The sequence below is a fragment of the Siphateles boraxobius genome, unplaced genomic scaffold, assembly GCF_051911475.1.
Source record: "Siphateles boraxobius isolate OS27281-9 unplaced genomic scaffold, OSU_SipBor_1 13, whole genome shotgun sequence".
Lineage (NCBI taxonomy): Eukaryota > Metazoa > Chordata > Actinopteri > Cypriniformes > Leuciscidae > Siphateles > Siphateles boraxobius.
The window spans coordinates 860,001-879,850 of record NW_027508733.1 but is presented as its reverse complement, the minus strand read 5'-3'; the positions used below and the strand labels follow the sequence as shown (position 1 = coordinate 879,850).

Genomic DNA, 19,850 nt, shown 5'->3' with positions numbered 1-19,850 from the left:
ATCGATTAATCGAGTAATCGGATAATTTTTTGTGTGTTTTTAAACAACTAAAACAAATAATGCATAACGAAAATGATGTGGCTGTAAAATGATCAAGCATTTGGCTTTTATTTCTCAAAAAACAAACAAAAAAAACTTATTCCAACTCCAACATTTGGCTCCAAAACTAGGCCTATTTATTGCAATTTTTACCCATTTAGTATAAGTGCCAACATTGTTCTATGCTCAATTACTTTGGCAGCCAATTAAAATGTCTTCCCAAAAGTACGAGTGGATTTGCACACACACTATTTCTCTCTCTCTCTCGCAGTCACACACATACACACTCACTCCGTGTGTGTGTGTGTGTGTGTGTGTGTGTGTGTGTGTGTGTGTGTGTGTGTGTGTGTGTGTGTGTTTGTAAGTGAAGGGGTTCACACACCGAACGCAACTTTAATTATTTGCGCGAGTAGATTATACAAAGTCAGTGCAAAGACGCGAATAGACGCATCATTCGCGCCGGGCGTCGCGAATGACGCGAACGTCTTCCGCGCACATTGAAAAATTTTAACTCGAGCGAATGTTTAAGCGTCTAGCTAGACGTGATAGACGCGTATTTAACGCTCTATTCGCGTTCGGTGTGAACACACCATTAGGTTATGTTTCAGTGACGCTTGGTGAGAGCATGGAGGGGATGTTTTCGGTTCAGATTCTGAATCACTGAAGTCGTACTGTTGTGGTATGCCAGGTCTACTTCGCAGTAGACACATTGCACCTTGTTCTCTTCCTTTTTAAGTATGTAATGATCCCAAACTTTAGACATTCTCTGCCGTTTATGGACATCTTTACTCTCCGCCATCGTGCCAAATTCAAAATGTATCACGCGCTATAGTATAGATCCGCGTATAGGGAATTACATTTTACATAGGAATTTAACGAGGCTTCGAGGCAGAGTTTTTGCCTCGAGGAATTTTTGTAATCGAGTAACTCGAGGAATCGTTTCAGCCCTACAAAGCATATCTACCGTTCAAAGTCAATTTTTACTTTAATCATTCTATATTTGTACCGAATAACACATGATACTAAGAGAACAGGTATGTGAGTTGTTGATCACAAAAATAAAAAAAATCTATCAGTAACCTTATCTTAGAAAACGACGTTTATCTGAAAAGTGTTTCAACTGTCCTGGCTCTCCCCTACACCGCTTTTCAAGTTCAAATCCTCCAACGTTAATCTACTAATTCTGTTTTGTCCGACAAAAATGGCGGATTCGGTGGATGGCGGATTATGATTGGTCAGATCGCCTGTCAATCAAACTCCCTGCGAAGTGTCAATTGGAGGAGAAAAAAAAAACAGCCTTTTACCCAGTGGAGCTTTTAGCCTACAACTTATTACAGATAATAGTGTTCCCGTGCCTGAGCAGAGAAGAGAACTGACTGAAACTCTTCCCACACTGATCACATGTGAACGGTTTCTCTCCCGTGTGGATCCTCTCGTGAGTTTTCAGGTTTCCCGATTGGTTGAATCTCTTGTCGCAGTGTGAACACTTGAAGGGTTTCTCTCCAGTGTGGATATTCTGGTGCACTTTTAGTTCACTGTTTGTGATGAAGGACTTGCCGCACTCGCTGCATATGTGATTCTTCACGCCGCCGTGTCTTTTCCTGTGTACTATTAAAGAACCAAGCTCTGTGAAACTCTTTCCACACAAAGAACACGAGTGTGGCTTTTCCTGTAAATGGACTTTCCGGTGTTTCTTCAGGGATAACGATGTGAAAAAAGATTTGGCGCACCGATCGCAGCTGAACAGTCTCTCTCCAGAGTGAGATCGCAGATGTGATTTAAGATATTTCGCCTGCGTGAAACTCTTTCCACACTGACTGCATGCGTACGGTCTCTCTCCGGTGTGGATCCTCGTGTGGATCTTAAAGGTTTTTCTGTCGGCGAAACTCTTTCCGCAGTGAACGCATGCGTACGGTCTCTCTCCGGTGTGGATCCTCGTGTGGTCCTTAAGGTTACCCTCATATTTGAAGGTCTTTCCACAATAATCGCACGTGAAGGGCTTCTCTCCGGTATGAACTCTCATGTGAACACGAAGATTTTGCTTGAATGTGAATCTTTTCCCACACTGACTGCATGAGAACGGTTTCTCTCCGGTGTGGATCCGCATGTGAACCTCGAGGATGTATTTGCTGGTTAAACTCTTTCCACACTGAGCGCAGCTGAAAGACTTCTTGAAAACTGCTCTTTCTCCAGCTTTGACATGATTATGTTTCTCCTCCGCTTCATTCGGTTGATCATTCTCGTTGTTCTCATCCATCAGGTCTGAAATTGAAGAAATATAAAAGCTCTCAGTAAATCATAAAAATAGATTTGTTCAACTGATGATTTTAATGCATTATATTACAGTAGTAACACTAACTACACAATGGTATTGTGACAGAAATGTGGGATATTCATATAGAATTTTATTATATTATTAATGTAGACATGTAATACATTTATTAAAAGAGTAATGGAATATAATTACAGTATTTTTATAGCATTTGTGCATTTATACTAATTGTATTTAGGCTACTGTTTTTTATACAAATAACATAGAAACCATATAGTAACATTTTACCATGGTATTGAGGTGCTATACTGTGGTTATCATAATCTAAATGTATGCTACTATGGATGACCAATGGTTCATTTTAATAAACTCAAACAGTCAGAATATTTACATTTTACAATATAAAAATGAGGTCGATACAATTTTTACAGATGTTAGGGTTTTTGTTAATGAACATGAATTTACATCTTCATCCCAAATCAAGCTATTGTCAAATGTGCAAATCTAAGAGACAAAACATGTAGTAATATTATTAATATGGCAGCCTGCAGTGCAAACTGTGCTGAAGATACACGTCAAAGTCAGGCGACACAAACCTCTCCTGACTTGAAACAATATCACATGCAGAAACTAAGAAATTAATTTTTTAATAAAAAAAGGGATATTTATTTTGTTAAGGAAAAATTACTGGAAATGTGTAAAGAAATCAAAAATGTTTTGAATGTTCTACCTCAGATTTTATTAGCAACGTTTCGGTCTCACGAACTACTGTACATGGTGTTCTTTTGATTTAACTAAAACAACGAAATATTGTGAACTAGTTTAAGCTTTATTAATTTTCTTCAGCCTCATGAAAAATCGTGAATAAACAATGTTCTTCAGTATCCCACGTTATAAAAAGTTGTTTCTTCTGATTAGTTACTTGTCGCAATATAATCATTCGAATCGTGGATGTTGCTTAATGTTTATTTCGTACCACAGAATGAAGTGCATGATCGATTAACCGTCAGAACTGAGACATTTTCCGATCTGCGAGAAATAAAACGAGAAATATTAAAATTATTACAATAACACAAAACTAAATGCAAGCATTTGATGGAAGGGGCTCACAAATAATGTTTAGTTACGTCATATTCACAGATAAACATAGATAGATCTTGGGATCGAGATCGTTCAGATTAAGATATAATAGAAGAAATAATAATTTTACTCACCAATTCGGTCGATCACATCCCAAACACAAGTTAGCGCTCATAGCCTCCTTCTTTTGTGGTACGTGAGAAATCAAGTTATGCTGCATCTTCGCCCCCTACCGGACTGGAGTGTGGAGGAATTTACAGTTCAATACTACAGTTTTAAAATCAAATAGTGCAGAATTCTGTAAGAGAGGTAAATAAACATGTCTATATGAATGTAAAAAATATATATTTTTAGGTATTTTAAATAGGACAAATATGTATTTAGAAATTAGAAATCATGTAGTGTAATTAAGTTTTATGTAAGACTCTCTCTCGAGTTGTGCGCCTTGAAGGATTTTTTAATTATTCATAACTAACTTTTTATTTTTCATTGTTTTTGACTGATAACCTCAATAAGGTTATGCCACCAAAAACTAATACCCTAATACATTTCAAATTTTGTTAAAGACAAGTAAACTGTCAGTAATAAAATAAGAACAAATAATCAAATTACAAGCAATAGCACGAGTAGCCTAAATATAAGAAGAAGTCACCCTATCAGGGTATACTATATAATAAATAGTACTTTTCATGTTTTTCATGTTAAATAAATAACCAATTTTAAAATAACACCCAATCCAGTGTTCACAGTATAAATTATGGATCCTTATTAAAGTTACTAAAGTTATTTAGCCAAGAGCACTTTTTTGGTGCACGGATCCAACATACTGTTACACATGCATTACATTTTCTAACTGTTTGCATTCACTTAAGACATAACCAATTATGTTTATGAGGGAACACAGTGGCGCAGAGAGGATTTTTTAACTGGGGAGACCAAGCTGTCAGCAAATGATTTAAACTAAATTCGTTATTTTGAGTAATTTGGGATTTAACTAGTGCTCAAGTAGTTACTTTGCGTAATTTGGGCTAATGATTTGCACTAAAAAGCCATTGGGGGATTCTTATTTGAAATAATGGATAAACAACAATGATCAAAGGTAAACAAAGGCCTACCTGAGAAATTGCCTGCAGGCCAGGAGGACAACATTTTAAATCTTATAATTTCAGTTAACCCTCTATACCTCTATAGAATTTCACAACAATGTGAAATACAACATATTCCTGAGAATTAATGGCTAAAGCTACTATTTCAAAAATGTCTAAAAATAACTCAAAATTTTAAATTTAAGTGTTAATTACAAGTTTGTTGCAATTTATAGATTAGAAATATCTATCAAATCATGTATGACAAATTAAGAAATGTTTTTCATGGCCCATAATTTAAGAATCTATATCCTCCGTTGCTCCAGTCCATACAATAGAAAAAACATGATTTCCTGCTATAAGAGGATGTCAAAAGTTATTTAGGCCTTTATTTGTTGTTTTTATAAACCTTGCACCACACAAATTTACTTATTATAATTATTTTTAAAGTGGCTTACACGACAGTGAACATACCTCAGTCAATTTATACAGTACAATGGGTTAAATGATAAGATAAAACATTATTTCCTGACGACGATAAATTGTTTGATTTATCCAACCATTCTTTTTGTGTTCATTCATTATTTGCCTCTGTCCACTCACCTAAATGCATAGTCATGGTCTCCACATTTTGCCTTCTTGCCATTATTGTCAGACTAGCTATTCCCCTTAACAAATCTAATCTGCCACATCTGGGAAAGTCAACAGGCATAGGATACTTACATTGTTTGGTTTTTGAAAAAACAAGGTGATTGTTTTTTTTTTCTCTTCATTGCCTTTATGTGGCATTTATACAGTCGATTTCTTTCAGTTCAGAAAATCACAGACTCAGCTCAGGCATAGATGGTATATGATCACTATGGTTACCGGTCCGCTCCTACAGGCACGACTGAGGCAGCTACCAGCTCCTCATAGGACCCCGGCGACGTCACTCAGGAGTCGTAGCACACACACAGAGAGAGAGTGTAAACGTTGGTGGCATGATGGCATCGTGTGTTCATTGACAACAGAACAGCGTGTAGTGAGAACGTGGGTACAAACAAAGTAATGGTGACCGGTGTAGATTATTATTGTGTGTCAGCCTGCGTCTGCCCCGACCCGATTCTGAAGCAGCAGCGGGCCGGGACACTACTTTGGCTAATGTACATAGCGAAAACACTGTTTAATCCTCTGTTTTACCGATTTTTGTCGCCTTTCGTAGGGATAGTGAGGGCGGGGGACGGATCGGGTCACTATGAATCTGGGGGGGGTCATGTCCCCCCCGTCCCTAGTGCCATCTGCGCCCCTGAGGGAACATGCCAAAACGGGCATTTTGAGTGAAATTATGAATTACAGTTATTAGAGCTAGAAGTCAATTAGAGCTAGAAATTCAATGAAATTCAATGAATTATGAATTTCATAATTATGAATATGTCGGTTCAAACTTAATTCAGTATTCGTGACCTGTGTGGGAAGCAGCTTTCAACGGAAACAGAGCGGTTTGTCCATTTTCTACTCCAGAAAATTAATACGAATTCAAAAAATGAATGAACAAAAGATACACAGCTTAATATACGAGCTGCGTCACAATTCAGAGGCTGCATCCTTCGAAGGCCGATTGCTTCACAGCGACGCCACGAACCCTGTCCCAATCCGAAGGCTCCTCGAAATGGGTCTATCGTTTCCTGTGGAATGAAGGATACAACAGATGCATCCTTCGTGGCCGAAGAATTAATTCCACACCAGTGAAGAAATTGCCAAAATACACTTTCAAACGCAAGTATTGGGTTTCAACTTACTTAAATATATAATGATACAAATGTAAAAAAAAAAAAACTTGAATAAAAATTTAAAGCAGTTCAAATGTTAACTTATATCTTAACAAGATGTGCTTTTATATAGTTCATACTCTTTATTATATACAGAAATAGACCACAGTGAATATATTTAGACAGATTGTGATTGTGAACCCTGTTTTTTTATGGGCGTTTTTTTAACTTTTTTGAATATAACTTTTGTAGCCACTGTGCATCTTGTAATGTTTAAGTAATTAAACTATATGAAAATTTTACCTTTTAAAACTTTAGTTGAAGTTGGCCGTCATTATTACAAAATTGTCAAAATTATTACAGTCTTCTGTTTGAATTACATTGCAAAATGTAATTTATTCCTGTGATCAAAGCTGAATATTCAGCATCATTTCTCCAGTCTTCTGTCAAATATACTGTATACTTCAAATACTGACCTTAAACTTTTGAACAATTCACACACACACACACACACTAACCCCGACCCCTAAACCTACCCATCACACAAAACTTTATGCATTTTTACATTTTGAAAAAAAAACTAATTCTGTATGATTTCTAAGCTTGTTTCCTCAATTTAGGTCACAGTGACACGAGTCCCTATGAGTGTGTGTGCATTCAGGTTTAAGTCCCCACCGGCATAGAAAAACATGTGTACGCACACACATAAAACACACACATTTTCATAGACCTATTTTCATACACACTGTAAAACCTTCCAAAACCTCAAGTTCCTCTGAACTGATACTGTGACTCATTACTGCCGCAACATCAGGTGATGCTTTTCCTGTGACTCAGCAGTTGATCTGATTGGCTGAAGCTCTTCCCACATGCAGTGCAGTGATACGGTTTCTCTCCAGTGTGGATCCTCTCGTGTGTTTTCAGATGTCCTGACTGACTGAATCTCTTATCGCAGTGTGAACACTTGTAAGGTTTCTCTCCAGTGTGGATCTTCTGATGTGTTTTCAAATGCGAAGTCGATATAAAGCCATTTCCGCACACTTGAGTTCTCACTCCGGTATGTATTTTTCGATGCTCTTTAAAACCATCCAGTCTTGCAAAACTCTTCCCGCACAGAGAACAGAAGTAGGGCTTCTCCTGCACGTCTCTTCAGCATGACAACGACAGACGCGCTTCATCACACTGTTCGCAGTTAAACGGCCGCTGTGCAGAGTGAGTGTGAACATACTCTTTCAGACTGCTGACATGTGTGAAACGCTTGCCACACTCGGTGCAAGTGTGCGGTCATGTGCTCCTTGAGGTTTTCTTTATACGTGAAGCTCTTTCCGCAATGATCACATGGGAAGGGTTTCTCTCCTGTGGATGGTTGGGGGGCGTGGTTAGCTGGTACTCTGACATCAGAGGGTACCACAACTTCCAATAGGAAAATTCAACTGTAGTAGCCACCATTCAACCTGAAGAGGGCAGCACTCAGACGCTTTTACACCATATATTGTATCATATATTGTTAAAAAAAATTAAACCCAAATGTGGGGTTTAACAAAAAATGTACTTGAATCAATGAACGGCATTTATGAAGCTCCATTAATTAAACAAAAAAAGTAGTTTTAGTGTTTAAGTTACCCTTTCAGGAATGCTAAAAGTCAAGAATTTAATAATTCATAAGAACCCTAAAATGAGCCTTTCTTGCAGTAATTCGTTCGGAAGTAAAAACTTTTTTTCCTTCTTTTCTTTTGAATCAGTGACGGGAAATGTGTGAAAAATTTCAGATTAACGTTGTTGTAGTCAAAATGTTAAAGGGGTGGTAAAACACGATTTCATTTTTCTAACTTTAGCTAGTGTGAAATGTTGCTGTTTGAGCATAAACAACATCTGCAAAGTTACAGCGCTCAAAGTTCAGAGCAAAGGGAGATATTTGCTTTTAAAGAAAAGGACTACAACAAACGGCTGGTTGGGACTACACGACATTCCTCCCGGGTTAGTGACATCAGCAACCCTAAAATCTACATAAGCCCCGCCCCCGGGACGCACAGTCCATGTTGAGAAGAGGAAAAGTTGTTGTATAAGAGTGTATTTGTGAGTCAGCTCAAACTTTAGCATCCTTCTTTTCACATGCAATAAAAAGTCACTCTGTGTGCATCTCACAACAGTTCCTATACGAGCGATTTATAGATTATCATGACAGAATATGCTAATTGAAGATAGTTAACTCCACATCAGCAACATAAATTCACCAACTAACCATTCAGAGACGTCCTGTTGCATTATACATGTTGTCACTTCTTCTTGAGTCTCTCCATCTTTTCTGACTCTGTTTTAACATTAAAGGCACAACAGTTTCTGTCATTTTAAGGCGGGCATACACTGTGCGATGTCTGTGCGATTTCAGCAAGGTATCTACTCACACTGAACGAGTAAATCGCATGCGATGTAAAGCCAAAGCTCAGGATTTATGTGCTCACACTATACGGTCCGAACGTCGACCTGCGACTGCTCACACCGTACGTGTGAAATATGTGCGATAAACCCCCGTGCTGGGTAAAACAAGCATCAGTTATCAATATCAAGATGATTTAGCACTTCCAATTTATGTATTAAATTATTATTAGTATTATTGTATTAGGGAAGGCTAATTTTATTATTAAATTGATCTCCTATTATAATTAATTTGCCACGCAATAATTTCACAGCACATCACCGCAATGCACTGTGAGGATAATAAAATATTACATAGAAGCTTACTCCTCGAGGAATTATAAAATAATAATAATAAAATGATATGCCTATAATTCATTGTAATCGACCTAAATGTTTTAGACAATTTTCAATGAGGATCCCCTTTGAAAATTGTCTAAAACATTTAGGTCGATTAGGCTACAATGAATTATAGGCATATAGTTATATTAACAGTATATAATATGAAGTCTATCCGAACACTGCAATAATTAGTCATCAATGAAAATTAAAAACAGGTTTATTTCAAAAACATTGTTTAACAAATTAATAAAAGTGGCACGGTGCCACATCGCAGCTTGGAAGACGTGGGTAATAACTGGACAAACTGGAGGTAAGCAACAGTAATTTGTAGCTAGTTTGAACTACAGAACTTAAAGAGTTCCCTCTTTTCGTTTTTTTTCTGCAGATTGAAATGTTTTAAATCTGTTTTCGCGCAGGCGCAGTGAGGGAAAAAACACTGAGTTTAGGGCAATCGGTTCGTAGCTCTGCTTCAACTGTGCGATATAGTCACGAAGAGCGACAAATATTTCTGACATGCCAGAAATTCATCCGACCATCCGATGGCCGATCGGGAGAGGTTAATCGCCTCTCGTTTCTCCCTGTACACTGCACGAACACTGCACTACAAACGACACACGACCAAGCTGAAAATCGGCCCGACCCGAAAAAGAGTCGCACGAGTCAGAATTCGGCTCAAAATTGGACGAAATTCGCACAGTGTATGCCTACCTTTAGTGTGTCTGCGTGAGGTAATCGCGACAAGAGCTCTTGAAGCCCCGCCCTCTGAGGCAGCTCATTTGCATTTAAAGGGCCAAGCACAAAACGGAGCGTGTGAACCCTCAAAAAGTGACAACTTTAACATGCTATATAAAAATAACTGTATGGTATTTTGTGCTAAAACTTCACACACACACTCTGAGGACATCAGAGATTTATTTTACATCTTGTGAAAAGGGCATTTTTACAACCGTTCTTATAAAACGTTTTTTAACTACATTATTAATATTTGATATGCGTTCTCATAATGTTGAAACATTCTTAGAAAGTATTTATGATGTTTTTACTTGATGAACGTTCTCAAAACGTTGAGTGAAAAAGTTCAGAGAATATTTTCAGATGATGATATTGATATTTTCTAAATGTTAACGTTAACCTTATTGGAATATTACAAATAAACATTAAAAGGATGTTATTTAGTCTTATATTCTAACATTATCGTAACCTTTTTTAAATAGCGTTCTAATCACGGCAAGAAAACGGGACATTAAACGTAACCCGCTATGATTCACATCAAACTGAGCGATAGTGTTATTAAACGCATTTGTGACAGCTTCGCGTGACTTAAATCCATATCGTTATATTTATCGTCATTTTAGCTCACTAGCTCTTCCTAATAATTAAAATTCTTTCAAATGATCTGAATTTCATCGTCTAACTTTTACCTCAGTCGTTTTAACATATGTTTTTTATAAGACTATGAAATAACTATCCTGTGTTATGACAAAAATAAAAAAAAACATTGCGCTGACAGCATTTTTGTTTAATCTCGCATCTGGCACCAATACTACATCATAATTAATTAATCAAAGCAAATAAATATTACACACTCATCTTTACAGCTATCAATGGCTGTTGAAAAACAAATATGGTGCATTTCTACCACCTACTGGTCGGAAGTGTGAACTGCAGAATATGTATAGTGAAGATGTATGGGGAATGCTACTTGCTATTGCCACAGATTATTTTTAATAGTGAAGATTGTTCACACATTTAATCGTGTCCTTAGCGATATTTATAATATTTATTACTAGCCATATTTTTCTATCAAATACTGTTAAAATATAACACCTCATATTTTTGTTTGCTTGCGGAATGAAACGAATTGATAATTCGCCACTAGGTGTCGCGACATAAAACAAGTGCACTTAAAAAGAGCTAATTATCTGTATTTGTTTCGTTTTTGTAATTGAAAATCTGATTAACACTCCTGTAAGATATTTGAATGAAGATGCACAATCCGGTGATAGAATAGTTTATTCACTACAGTACTGAGATGCATTGTTGAAATCCTTTGATTTGATTTAAATAAAAATACATGTTCATTCATAATCAGCAGCACAATATTATGGAAGCGTGTTTCTGCCACTGGATAGATAATAAAAAAGGTAATTGCGACTTTTTATCTCACAATTTTTCTTCTTGCAATTGCGAGTTACCATATGTAATTCTGAAAAAATCCATAGTTGCGAGATATAAACTCACAATTGCGAGAAAAATTCAGAATTGCGATTTTATATTTCGCAATTCTGAGATAAAAAAAAATTGGCAATTATCTTCTAAATTGTTTAATTCCGTGGCGAAAACAAGCTTCCTTACAATATACACCTGCACACATTTTTGCAAACAAAATGACACTAGTGTGACAAAAGTGACCTGATTTAATAGACACGAAATGACATTCAAAAGTCTCACTCCACGATCAGCGTTTCAATCGGATGGTGCTTTTTCACATGAACGAGTAGATGCCGCGATTGCTTGAAGCTCTTCCCGCACAGAGCGCAGTGGTGCGGCTTCTCTCGGTGTGTGTTCTCGTGCGCGATCAGCTGCGGGACCCGTGCGAAACTCTTCCCGCAGAGCGCGCACTTGTGCGGTTTTTCCCCGGCGTGAATCCTCTGGTGTTGCTTGAGCTGGTCGGCCGTCACAAAAGCCTTCCCGCATTCGAAGCACACGTGATCCTTCACGCCGCTGTGCACTTCCTGGTGCCTTTTAAAGCAATCCACCCGTGCGAAACTCTTCCCGCACAGAGCGCACAAGTACGGCTTCTCTCCCGAATGCACTTTAAGGTGTCTCTTCAGCGCAGACGCGGTGATGAACTCTTTCCCGCACTGCTCGCAGTTAAACGACTTCACGGCGGAGTGAGAGAGCTGGTGATCTTTGAGGCCGTTGATGTGCCGGAAACTCTTCTCGCACTGGTCGCACGCGTACGGGCGCTCTCCGGTGTGGATGGTCATGTGACTCCTGAGCTTCTCGTTTCGTATGAAGCTCTTCCCGCACTCCGGGCACGCGTGCGGTCTCTCTCCGGTGTGCAGTTTGATGTGCCGCTGTAGGTTAGCGTTGCACGCGAAGCTCTTAGCGCACTGAGGGCACGCGTGAGGCTTTTCTCCGGTGTGTGTTTTCATGTGTCTCTTTAGCCTCGTCCTGCACGCCAGACTCTTCCCGCACCAATCGCACGTGAACGGCTTCTCTCCGGTGTGTGTTTTGACGTGCCTGGCGAGTCTGGCTTTACACGCGAAGCTCTTGGCGCACTCGAGGCACGCGAAGGGTTTCTCTCCGGTGTGAATCCTGATGTGCCGCTCCAGTCTCGCTTTACGTGCAAAACTCTTCCCGCACTGAGGGCACGAGAAACACTTTTTGACGTTTCCTGAAAAAGACGTTTCCGGTGGCGAGGGAGATGGAGGTTTTTCTCCTACAGTGATGGGGGGGTGATGATGATAATGATGATGTTTCTTCTCCTCCACCTCGTTCGGTTCCTCTTTCGCTTCCATTAGAACCTGAAATTAACATAATAGACGTCTTTAAATCGGGATGGGAAAATAAAATATGAAATATGAGTAAATAGATGTGCTAAACGTTAACTCTAGCATGTCAGTATCTTGCAGGGGAGTCAGTGAAAGAGGATCCGTGGAAAAGGAGAAAATCTGTAACAAAAAAAAGTAAATAAATAAGATTAAAATAAGTAAACGCATACATTACATTAAAATTAATCAATTCATATTTTTTATTAAAAGTATAAGCTGGTTATTAATCCATTAAATAGATTTTTTTAAAAATGATTTAAATTAAATAAATACATTAAACAATACATTACTATAGCAAGCTGTTTATATAATATATGTGTGTGACATACGTATGTGTGTGTATATATATATTAATATAATACACATGGACATATATTATACAAACAAAACTTTTATGTTAGATGCAATTAATCGATTTGACAGCACTAATAATAATGCAACTTAATAAAAACTAATGGAAAAGGAGAAAATATGCAAAAAATTAATAAAATTAAAATAAGTAAATGCATACATTACATTAAAATTAATCAAGTCATATTTTTTATTAAAAGTATAAGTTGGTTATTAATCCATTAAATAGATTTTTTTTAAATGATTTCAATTAAATAAATATATTAAACAATACATTACTATAGCAAGCTGTTTATATATGTGTGTGTATATATATATATATATTAATATAATATACATAGACAGATATATTATATAAACAAAACTTTTATGTTAGATGCAATTAATCGATTTGAAAGCACTAATAATAATGCAACTTAATAAAAACTAATAGAAAAGGAGAAAATATGCAAAAAATAAATACATTACATTAAAATTAATTAATACAAAATGTAATTAAAAGTATTAGTTGGTTATTACGCCATTAAATAGATTTAATTCGATTTTTAAAAAATGTAATTCATATATGATTTAAATTAAATAAATAAGACATTAAACAATACATCACTATAGAAATCTAAATATATCTAATAATTAGTGCTGTCAGATTGATTAATCATGATTAATCACATCGAACATTAACGTTTGTGTTTATATGAGTGTGTATATGTAAACGTGTATATATATATATATATATATACACACACACACGGACATATATATACATATACATATATATGTATATTATATATAAATATAATATGTATACACACATATTATATAAACAAACTTTTATGTTAATCACGATTAATCAATTTGACAGCACTAATTATAATTTACCTTAATAAAAACTCCTTTTAGATGTATAATATACATTTTTCAGTGTATAAATTGGGTGTTTATAAAAGATAGATGCCTTTTAAATGTTAGACAGAGGGTCCCTCACGTGAGAATGATCATATTCGGGGGTCCATGGGGTCTAAAATATTAAAAACGTAGAAAATTACCACACAAGGTCATTTTGTAATAGGAGGATATCCATCAATCTATGAGATTTTGTTTATTGGGATTCATCTATTTAAACATAATGGGGCAGTTTCCCGAACAGAGATTAAGCCTAGACTAAAATGGCTTTTAAACTAAATTAACAGAAATCTGCTTTCTCTGTCTCTGCTTTAAAAGATTTAGTTTAGTCCAGAGTTTAATAAGCTGATTTGTTCACTTTATTTAAACGTTTACTTTTGTTTTAACACCATTTTATCAGGTTTCTAGTTCAAATGTGATTGGTTCATGTTAAACTGCCTTGAAATGGTCACTTTGACTTCACTTGATGTTTTCATTTTGAAATATGTTTCAATCTAGTAACCCAGTCATACGGGACTTTCAGAGAGACGTGTTAATGTTTAATGTTCTACTATGTTGGTATTGAAAAGTTTCTGTTATGTTAGTATTTGTTGGCATTACCATTGTGGTGAATTGATTCTAGACTACCTTGAACGTGTAAAAAAAATTAATAATAATAATTTAATTTAGTTTATGTAAATCACAGGAATAATTAAGAAGCATTAATTGCAGGATTATTTGAAAAAAAAAATTGATTAATTGTTAATGAACACCATTGATTCTAGTTAGTTGTACATGGTTGATTATATATACACACACACATTAAGTACAAACAGATTTCCAGGCGCTTCTTTTCTTTTATTCCACAGCTGACGTGTGCAGTTTATTTAACGTGATTAAACATAATTTTCTCTTGTTTAGTAACATTTTCTTGATTTGCAGTCTTTTTCTGATGCCGTTGTGCTCCTTGGATTTGCTTCTCAGTTCCATGCAATTTTAAGATTGTCTTGGTTCTTGGTTTTTAAGACACGATGAACTATTCTAGATTAAGGCCTACTCCTGGCTTAATGTAAACCCTGTCTGGGAAACCGCCCAAAACAGATTATCACAGACTAATAAAATGAATGCTGTATAAAAGCTGTTAAGATTGATATCTTTAATAGTGTAGATTCCATACCTAGTTTGCCTCAGTCTGTTGACACCAATGAAATGAGCTTCAAGTGAGATCTGAAGACATCAGCATAATGAATAAGGTGAAAACAGCAACTATTCTCATGAACAATTCAACACTAGTGGTGTGTAATTTACCAAGGCCTGATACAGAACAATAATAAAGCTTCAATAGTCAAAATAGTCTCTCCAGGCGTGATGATATAAGTCATTTTCAGGAGTGATGCTATAATAAACATTATTTGCATAGCACCTTAAGGTCCTTGCACACTGGAGTCCGAAATTCGCGTCGAATATATAAATACGACCTCATGTTTAGTCAATAACGCTTACACACACTGCCTCCGAAACTGTCCTTCATAAATAAAATTCGGTTCGGGTTAAATTTTCTGCGTTTTTCACATCCGTAGCAAGCATTTTGACAATTCAGAGCCACCGAATCACGAATACGAAAAAACGTATACGACAATTTCGGACTCGGTGTGCAAGGACCTTTATTCTGTAATTGCGATCTGATCTTGGATGGTTCCATCCTGATAAAATATATTTTGTAGTGCAACGATTGATGTTAACTTCCCTGTTATTTCTTATAAAAATCATGAAAAACAAAACAATATTCTGAACTATAATATATAATTTAAATTCCCATTGAGATTGTTTCGAAATTCAACCAATCAAAAATAAGAGTTCAAATTCGCAGATAAAATAACTTACACAAAGACATCTATATTTTCCTCACTCAGCGGAGCGTCTTCTGTCTTCTTCTGCCATTTCACAGCGGAAGACAAAACAATGTGAAAGAGCATTTCCGCCACCGACTGGACTGGAGTTATAGTGCAGGTGTAGCATTTGGAGGAATATTGATAAATATTCTCATTCTGAGAAATGTGATAAGATAAACCCCGCCTGAGCAGAAAGGGCGTTTCCGGGAGTCTTCTGCTTAACAGTTTATCTGAGGTGCCAGTGACCGTTCTTCCAACAGTCAGTAGATTAATTTACAATAGCAAAAGCTTTCCAAAAGATCTAATAAACTAATAAACATGACCTTTAAAAAAAAAAAAAAAAGTTTGCCCGAATAAAATAAAAATAAAAGATTATAAGAAAGATAAATATATTGAGGATAAATATAAATGATAAAATATATATATATAATATATATATATACACACACACACACACACACACACACACACACTATGTATATACACACACACACATATATATATATATATATACACACACACACACTATGTATATATATACACACACACACACATATATATATATATACACACACACACACTATGTATATATATATATATATATATATATATACACACACACACACACACACATATATATATATATATATATATATATATATATATATATATATATATATATATATATATAACATTTATTTTGTGTTATTATGTTTTCCTAGCGTCTTTGGGTCATGTCAAGTTTTTATTTCATTTTTATTTTATTTTTTAACTCTGCCTTTTCTGAAATGCGAATTACAATCATGGAAATTTTCAATATATTATTTGAACTGAACCGTGCTGAATGAAACCAGACACCACTTATTAAACACATCCTAGAATCTGATTTTACATGTTTTATTACGATTTATTCATTTAGCATAACTATGATGTACCCTTACATCGCAATAGTTGGTTGTATTCTCATCCATTTCAATAAAATCGTGTTTTGATCTGGTCTTGACCGGGTCCTGCCCATAAATGTGCTGCGGTCCCTTTAATTGCGACTCCATTTCTCAGCGAAATTTTATCAAAGTTCCTGAAAAACTCAAACGGTCCGAATCCACTCCAAGTTTTTTAATGAGTGGAAGACTGAAATCTGGATGAACGGAAGAACTTAAGCAGTTCAGCTAATATTAAACACCGAAAGTATCTGCCATAATTATTATTAATTTTCATCTTTTCATTAGCAGCTGAGGAGGAATCAAACCGGACCAGAATCTACAGACATGACGAGTGAGTCCAGAATAACAACAGCTCTATATAAACTCACACAACCTTATACAACATTCTTAGCACTGTATAAACGCTAATTCTGCATACACGCTCACAATCCATCCAATAACACAAAATATTAATCACACACATTAGTTCACACAACATTACACAGTAATACACGAATCTTCACACAGCACTGGTCTGGATCTGTTATTGATATTTTTTTTATCATTTGGCGTTATTGTAGAACTGAAGTCTAGTCAATAATTGAATTAGCTTTTAAAAAAAACTATATTCAGAAATTCTTCTTATTAGGTGAATGTTTAACCAGGTCAAAGTTCTCAGTGTGATAGAGTTTAAAGTCCTCATGAACATTAGATCTGATGATCAACTTCCTCTTTAACGGAACTCCGACTGACTTAACTGTTTTTGCACACTAAATACACTTAGGAAAATATAGATAGTCTGTGTGGTCAGTCTGTATGGACTGTGTGTGTGAAAATATGCTGAACATAATGCATACTACATACTATTATTTAAAAACGGTATGTAAAATAATATGCTATGATAAAACCTTTTATAAATTTGAGCAAATAATGAGTAAATGTGCTGAACAATACATACTACATACTATTTTTTAAACTATTATATGACAGTATGAAGTAGTATGCCATTATAAAAAAAATTGTCAGTTTACTCCATAATGAGTAAATGTGTTGAACATAATGCATAGTATGTTATAAAATCTGTTGTCCATTTATCGAATGAGTAAATGTGTTCAACAATGTATACTACATACTATAATTTAATAAGTATAAAACCGTATGAAGTATGCTATAATAAAATTGTTGTCAGTTTGATCAATAATGAGTGTGTTGAACAATGCATACTACATACTATTATTTAAGTATATAAAGTAGTATGAAGTATGCTATGATAAAATCATCAGTTTGATCAAATAATGAGTAAATGTGTTGAACAATGCATACTACATACTGTTATTTAAAAAGTATATGAAGTAGTATGCTATGGTTTTGTCCGTTTGATCGAATGAGTAAATGTGTTGAACATAATGCATACTAAATATTATTATTTTAATAAGTATATACAGCAGTATGAAGTATGCTATTATAAAATCGTCAGTTTGATCGAATAATGAGTAAATGTGTTGAACAATGCATACTACATACTATTATTTAAAAAGTATATGAAACACGAGGTGGTATGCTATGATAAACAAAATCTTTGTCAGTTTCATTGAATAGAGGAAACATACTAAACAATGCATACTACATACTATTATTTAAAAAATATGATACAGTATGAAGTAGAATTCTATGATAAAGTTGGATCAAATGAGACAAGATCAGGAAATTATTTTGCCAAGTGCATTTCATTGTGGGAAACATTCCACACTGTGTTCTGCTGTCAAAATTACAAGTAGATCATCTGCACAGTTTATTTTGGAATACGTACTGCACGCAGTCTGCATACTGCAGAAATAGTACGCTGCTATGAACAATCTCTCAGTGATACAATTCTTGCCGCATGGTTGCCGCAGCAACAGATCACAGTGTTGTAGGGGAATCCTAAGCCCCTCCCCTCTGCTGATGTAGGAAGGGAGTGGCTCCGCCTCCACTACTGCGCTAAGAGATCCCCAAGCCCCGCCCCCTGTGCGTATCTTCCTGCTCTGATAAGAGAGTCTCCGTGCCTCTCTCTCTCTCCCTCTCTCTCTCTCTCTTCATCTGTCCGGTGCAGACGAAAGCATGTCGGACTCCAGCGCAGCTCCACCGCAGAGCAAAAGCAAAAGCAAAGCGGTCAAGAGAGGCAGTTTACACAGCCGGACCAGCCCGGGTGAGTCTAACTGCAGCAGAGAGACAGACGGGTATAGAGACAGACGGGTGGAGAGACAGACAGGTATAGAGAAAGACAGGTATAGAGAAAGACAGGTATAGAGACAGACAGGTATAGAGACAGACAGGTATAGAGACAGACGGGTAGAGAGACAGACGGGTAGAGAGACAGACGGGTAGAGAGACAGTTGGGTGGAGAGACAGACGGGTGGAGAGACAGACGGGTATAGAGACAGATGGGTAGAGACAGATGGGTAGAGAGACAGATGGGTAGAGAGACAGATGGGTAGAGAGACAGACGGGTATAGAGACAGACAGCTATAGAGACAGACAGGTATAGAGACAGACAGGTATAGAGACAGACAGGTATAGAGACAGATGGGTAGAGAGACAGACAGGTATAGAGACAGTCGGGTGGAGAGACAGATGGGTGGAGAGACAGATGGGTAGAGAGACAGACAGGTATAGAGACAGACGGGTATAGAGACAGATGGGTAGAGAGACAGACAGCTATAGAGACAGACGGGTGGAGAGACAGACAGCTATAGAGACAGACGGGTGGAGAGACAGACGGGTGGAGAGACAGACGGGTGGAGAGACAGTCGGGTGGAGAGACAGACGGGTGGAGAGACAGACGGGTGGAGAGACAGACAGGTATAGAGACAGATGGGTATAGAGAAAGATGGGTAGAGAGACAGACAGGTATAGAGACAGACAGGTATAGAGACAGACAGGTATAGAGACAGACAGGTATAGAGACAGATGGGTAGAGAGACAGACAGGTATAAAGACAGACAGGTATAGAGACAGATGGGTAGAGAGACAGACAGGTATAGAGACAGACAGGTATAGAGACAGACAGGTATAAAGACAGACAGGTATAGAGACAGATGGGTATAGAGAAAGATGGGTAGAGAGACAGACAGGTATAGAGACAGACAGGTATAGAGACAGACAGGTATAGAGACAGATGGGTAGAGAGACAGATGGGTAGAGAGACAGAGGGGTATAAAGACAGACAGGTATAGAGACAGATGGGTAGAGAGACAGACAGGTATAGAGACAGACAGGTATAGA

General features: G+C 36.6%; 4 protein-coding genes across 12 annotated transcripts in view; 1 reads left to right on the top strand and 3 right to left on the bottom strand.

The window, feature by feature from the left end:
• The window catches only part of LOC143735712 (uncharacterized), a 237,035-nt gene that overhangs the window by 95,157 nt on the left and 122,028 nt on the right, over positions 1 to 19,850 (bottom strand). The window lies entirely within an intron of this gene.
• On the bottom strand, positions 79 to 3,585 carry LOC143735715 (uncharacterized). 3 transcript variants are annotated; one of them, XR_013203285.1, is made up of 3 exons: positions 3,526 to 3,585; positions 755 to 2,301; positions 79 to 691 (listed from the first exon to the last, which is right to left on the bottom strand). XR_013203285.1 is itself a non-coding variant. In XM_077225906.1 (3 exons), exon 3 carries the CDS (start codon positions 2,294 to 2,296, stop codon positions 1,361 to 1,363), a length of 936 nt encoding a protein of 311 aa, XP_077082021.1. In that variant the 5' UTR covers positions 2,297 to 2,301; positions 3,288 to 3,340; positions 3,526 to 3,585; the 3' UTR covers positions 79 to 1,360. The 3 variants fall into 3 exon arrangements, 2 of the variants coding, with proteins under 2 accessions (XP_077082021.1, XP_077082020.1); XM_077225906.1 differs by adding an exon at positions 3,288 to 3,340 and having other exon boundaries at positions 79 to 2,301; XM_077225905.1 differs by having other exon boundaries at positions 79 to 2,301.
• Positions 10,977 to 15,738, bottom strand: LOC143735710 (uncharacterized). 6 transcript variants are annotated; one of them, XM_077225890.1, is made up of 5 exons: positions 15,656 to 15,738; positions 14,949 to 14,998; positions 13,845 to 13,907; positions 12,597 to 12,658; positions 10,977 to 12,511 (listed from the first exon to the last, which is right to left on the bottom strand). In XM_077225890.1, the coding sequence occupies exon 5, from the start codon at positions 12,503 to 12,505 to the stop codon at positions 11,429 to 11,431; it is 1,077 nt and encodes a 358-aa protein (XP_077082005.1). In that variant the 5' UTR covers positions 12,506 to 12,511; positions 12,597 to 12,658; positions 13,845 to 13,907; positions 14,949 to 14,998; positions 15,656 to 15,738; the 3' UTR covers positions 10,977 to 11,428. The 6 variants fall into 6 exon arrangements, with proteins under 6 accessions (XP_077082005.1, XP_077082004.1, XP_077082002.1 ...); XM_077225889.1 differs by having other exon boundaries at positions 10,977 to 12,658; XM_077225887.1 differs by lacking the exon at positions 13,845 to 13,907.
• Positions 16,723 to 19,850, top strand: part of ampd2a (adenosine monophosphate deaminase 2a) — a 33,801-nt gene continuing 30,673 nt past the window's right edge. Inside the window, exon 1 of one of the 2 annotated variants that reach the window (XM_077225866.1) lies at positions 16,723 to 16,938. In XM_077225866.1, coding sequence (XP_077081981.1) covers positions 16,932 to 16,938 — 7 coding nt within the window. In that variant the 5' untranslated portion in view covers positions 16,723 to 16,931. Of the gene's footprint in view, positions 16,939 to 18,685; positions 18,775 to 19,850 lie in introns of those variants that run through there. The other variant, XM_077225865.1, reaches the window with a different exon arrangement.

Coding starts and splice junctions, on each gene's coding strand:
- LOC143735710 (XM_077225889.1), bottom strand. CDS start 12,505: ATGGAAGCGAAAGAGGAACCGAACGAGGTGGAGGAGAAGAAACATCAT.
- LOC143735715 (XM_077225906.1), bottom strand. CDS start 2,296: ATGGATGAGAACAACGAGAATGATCAACCGAATGAAGCGGAGGAGAAA.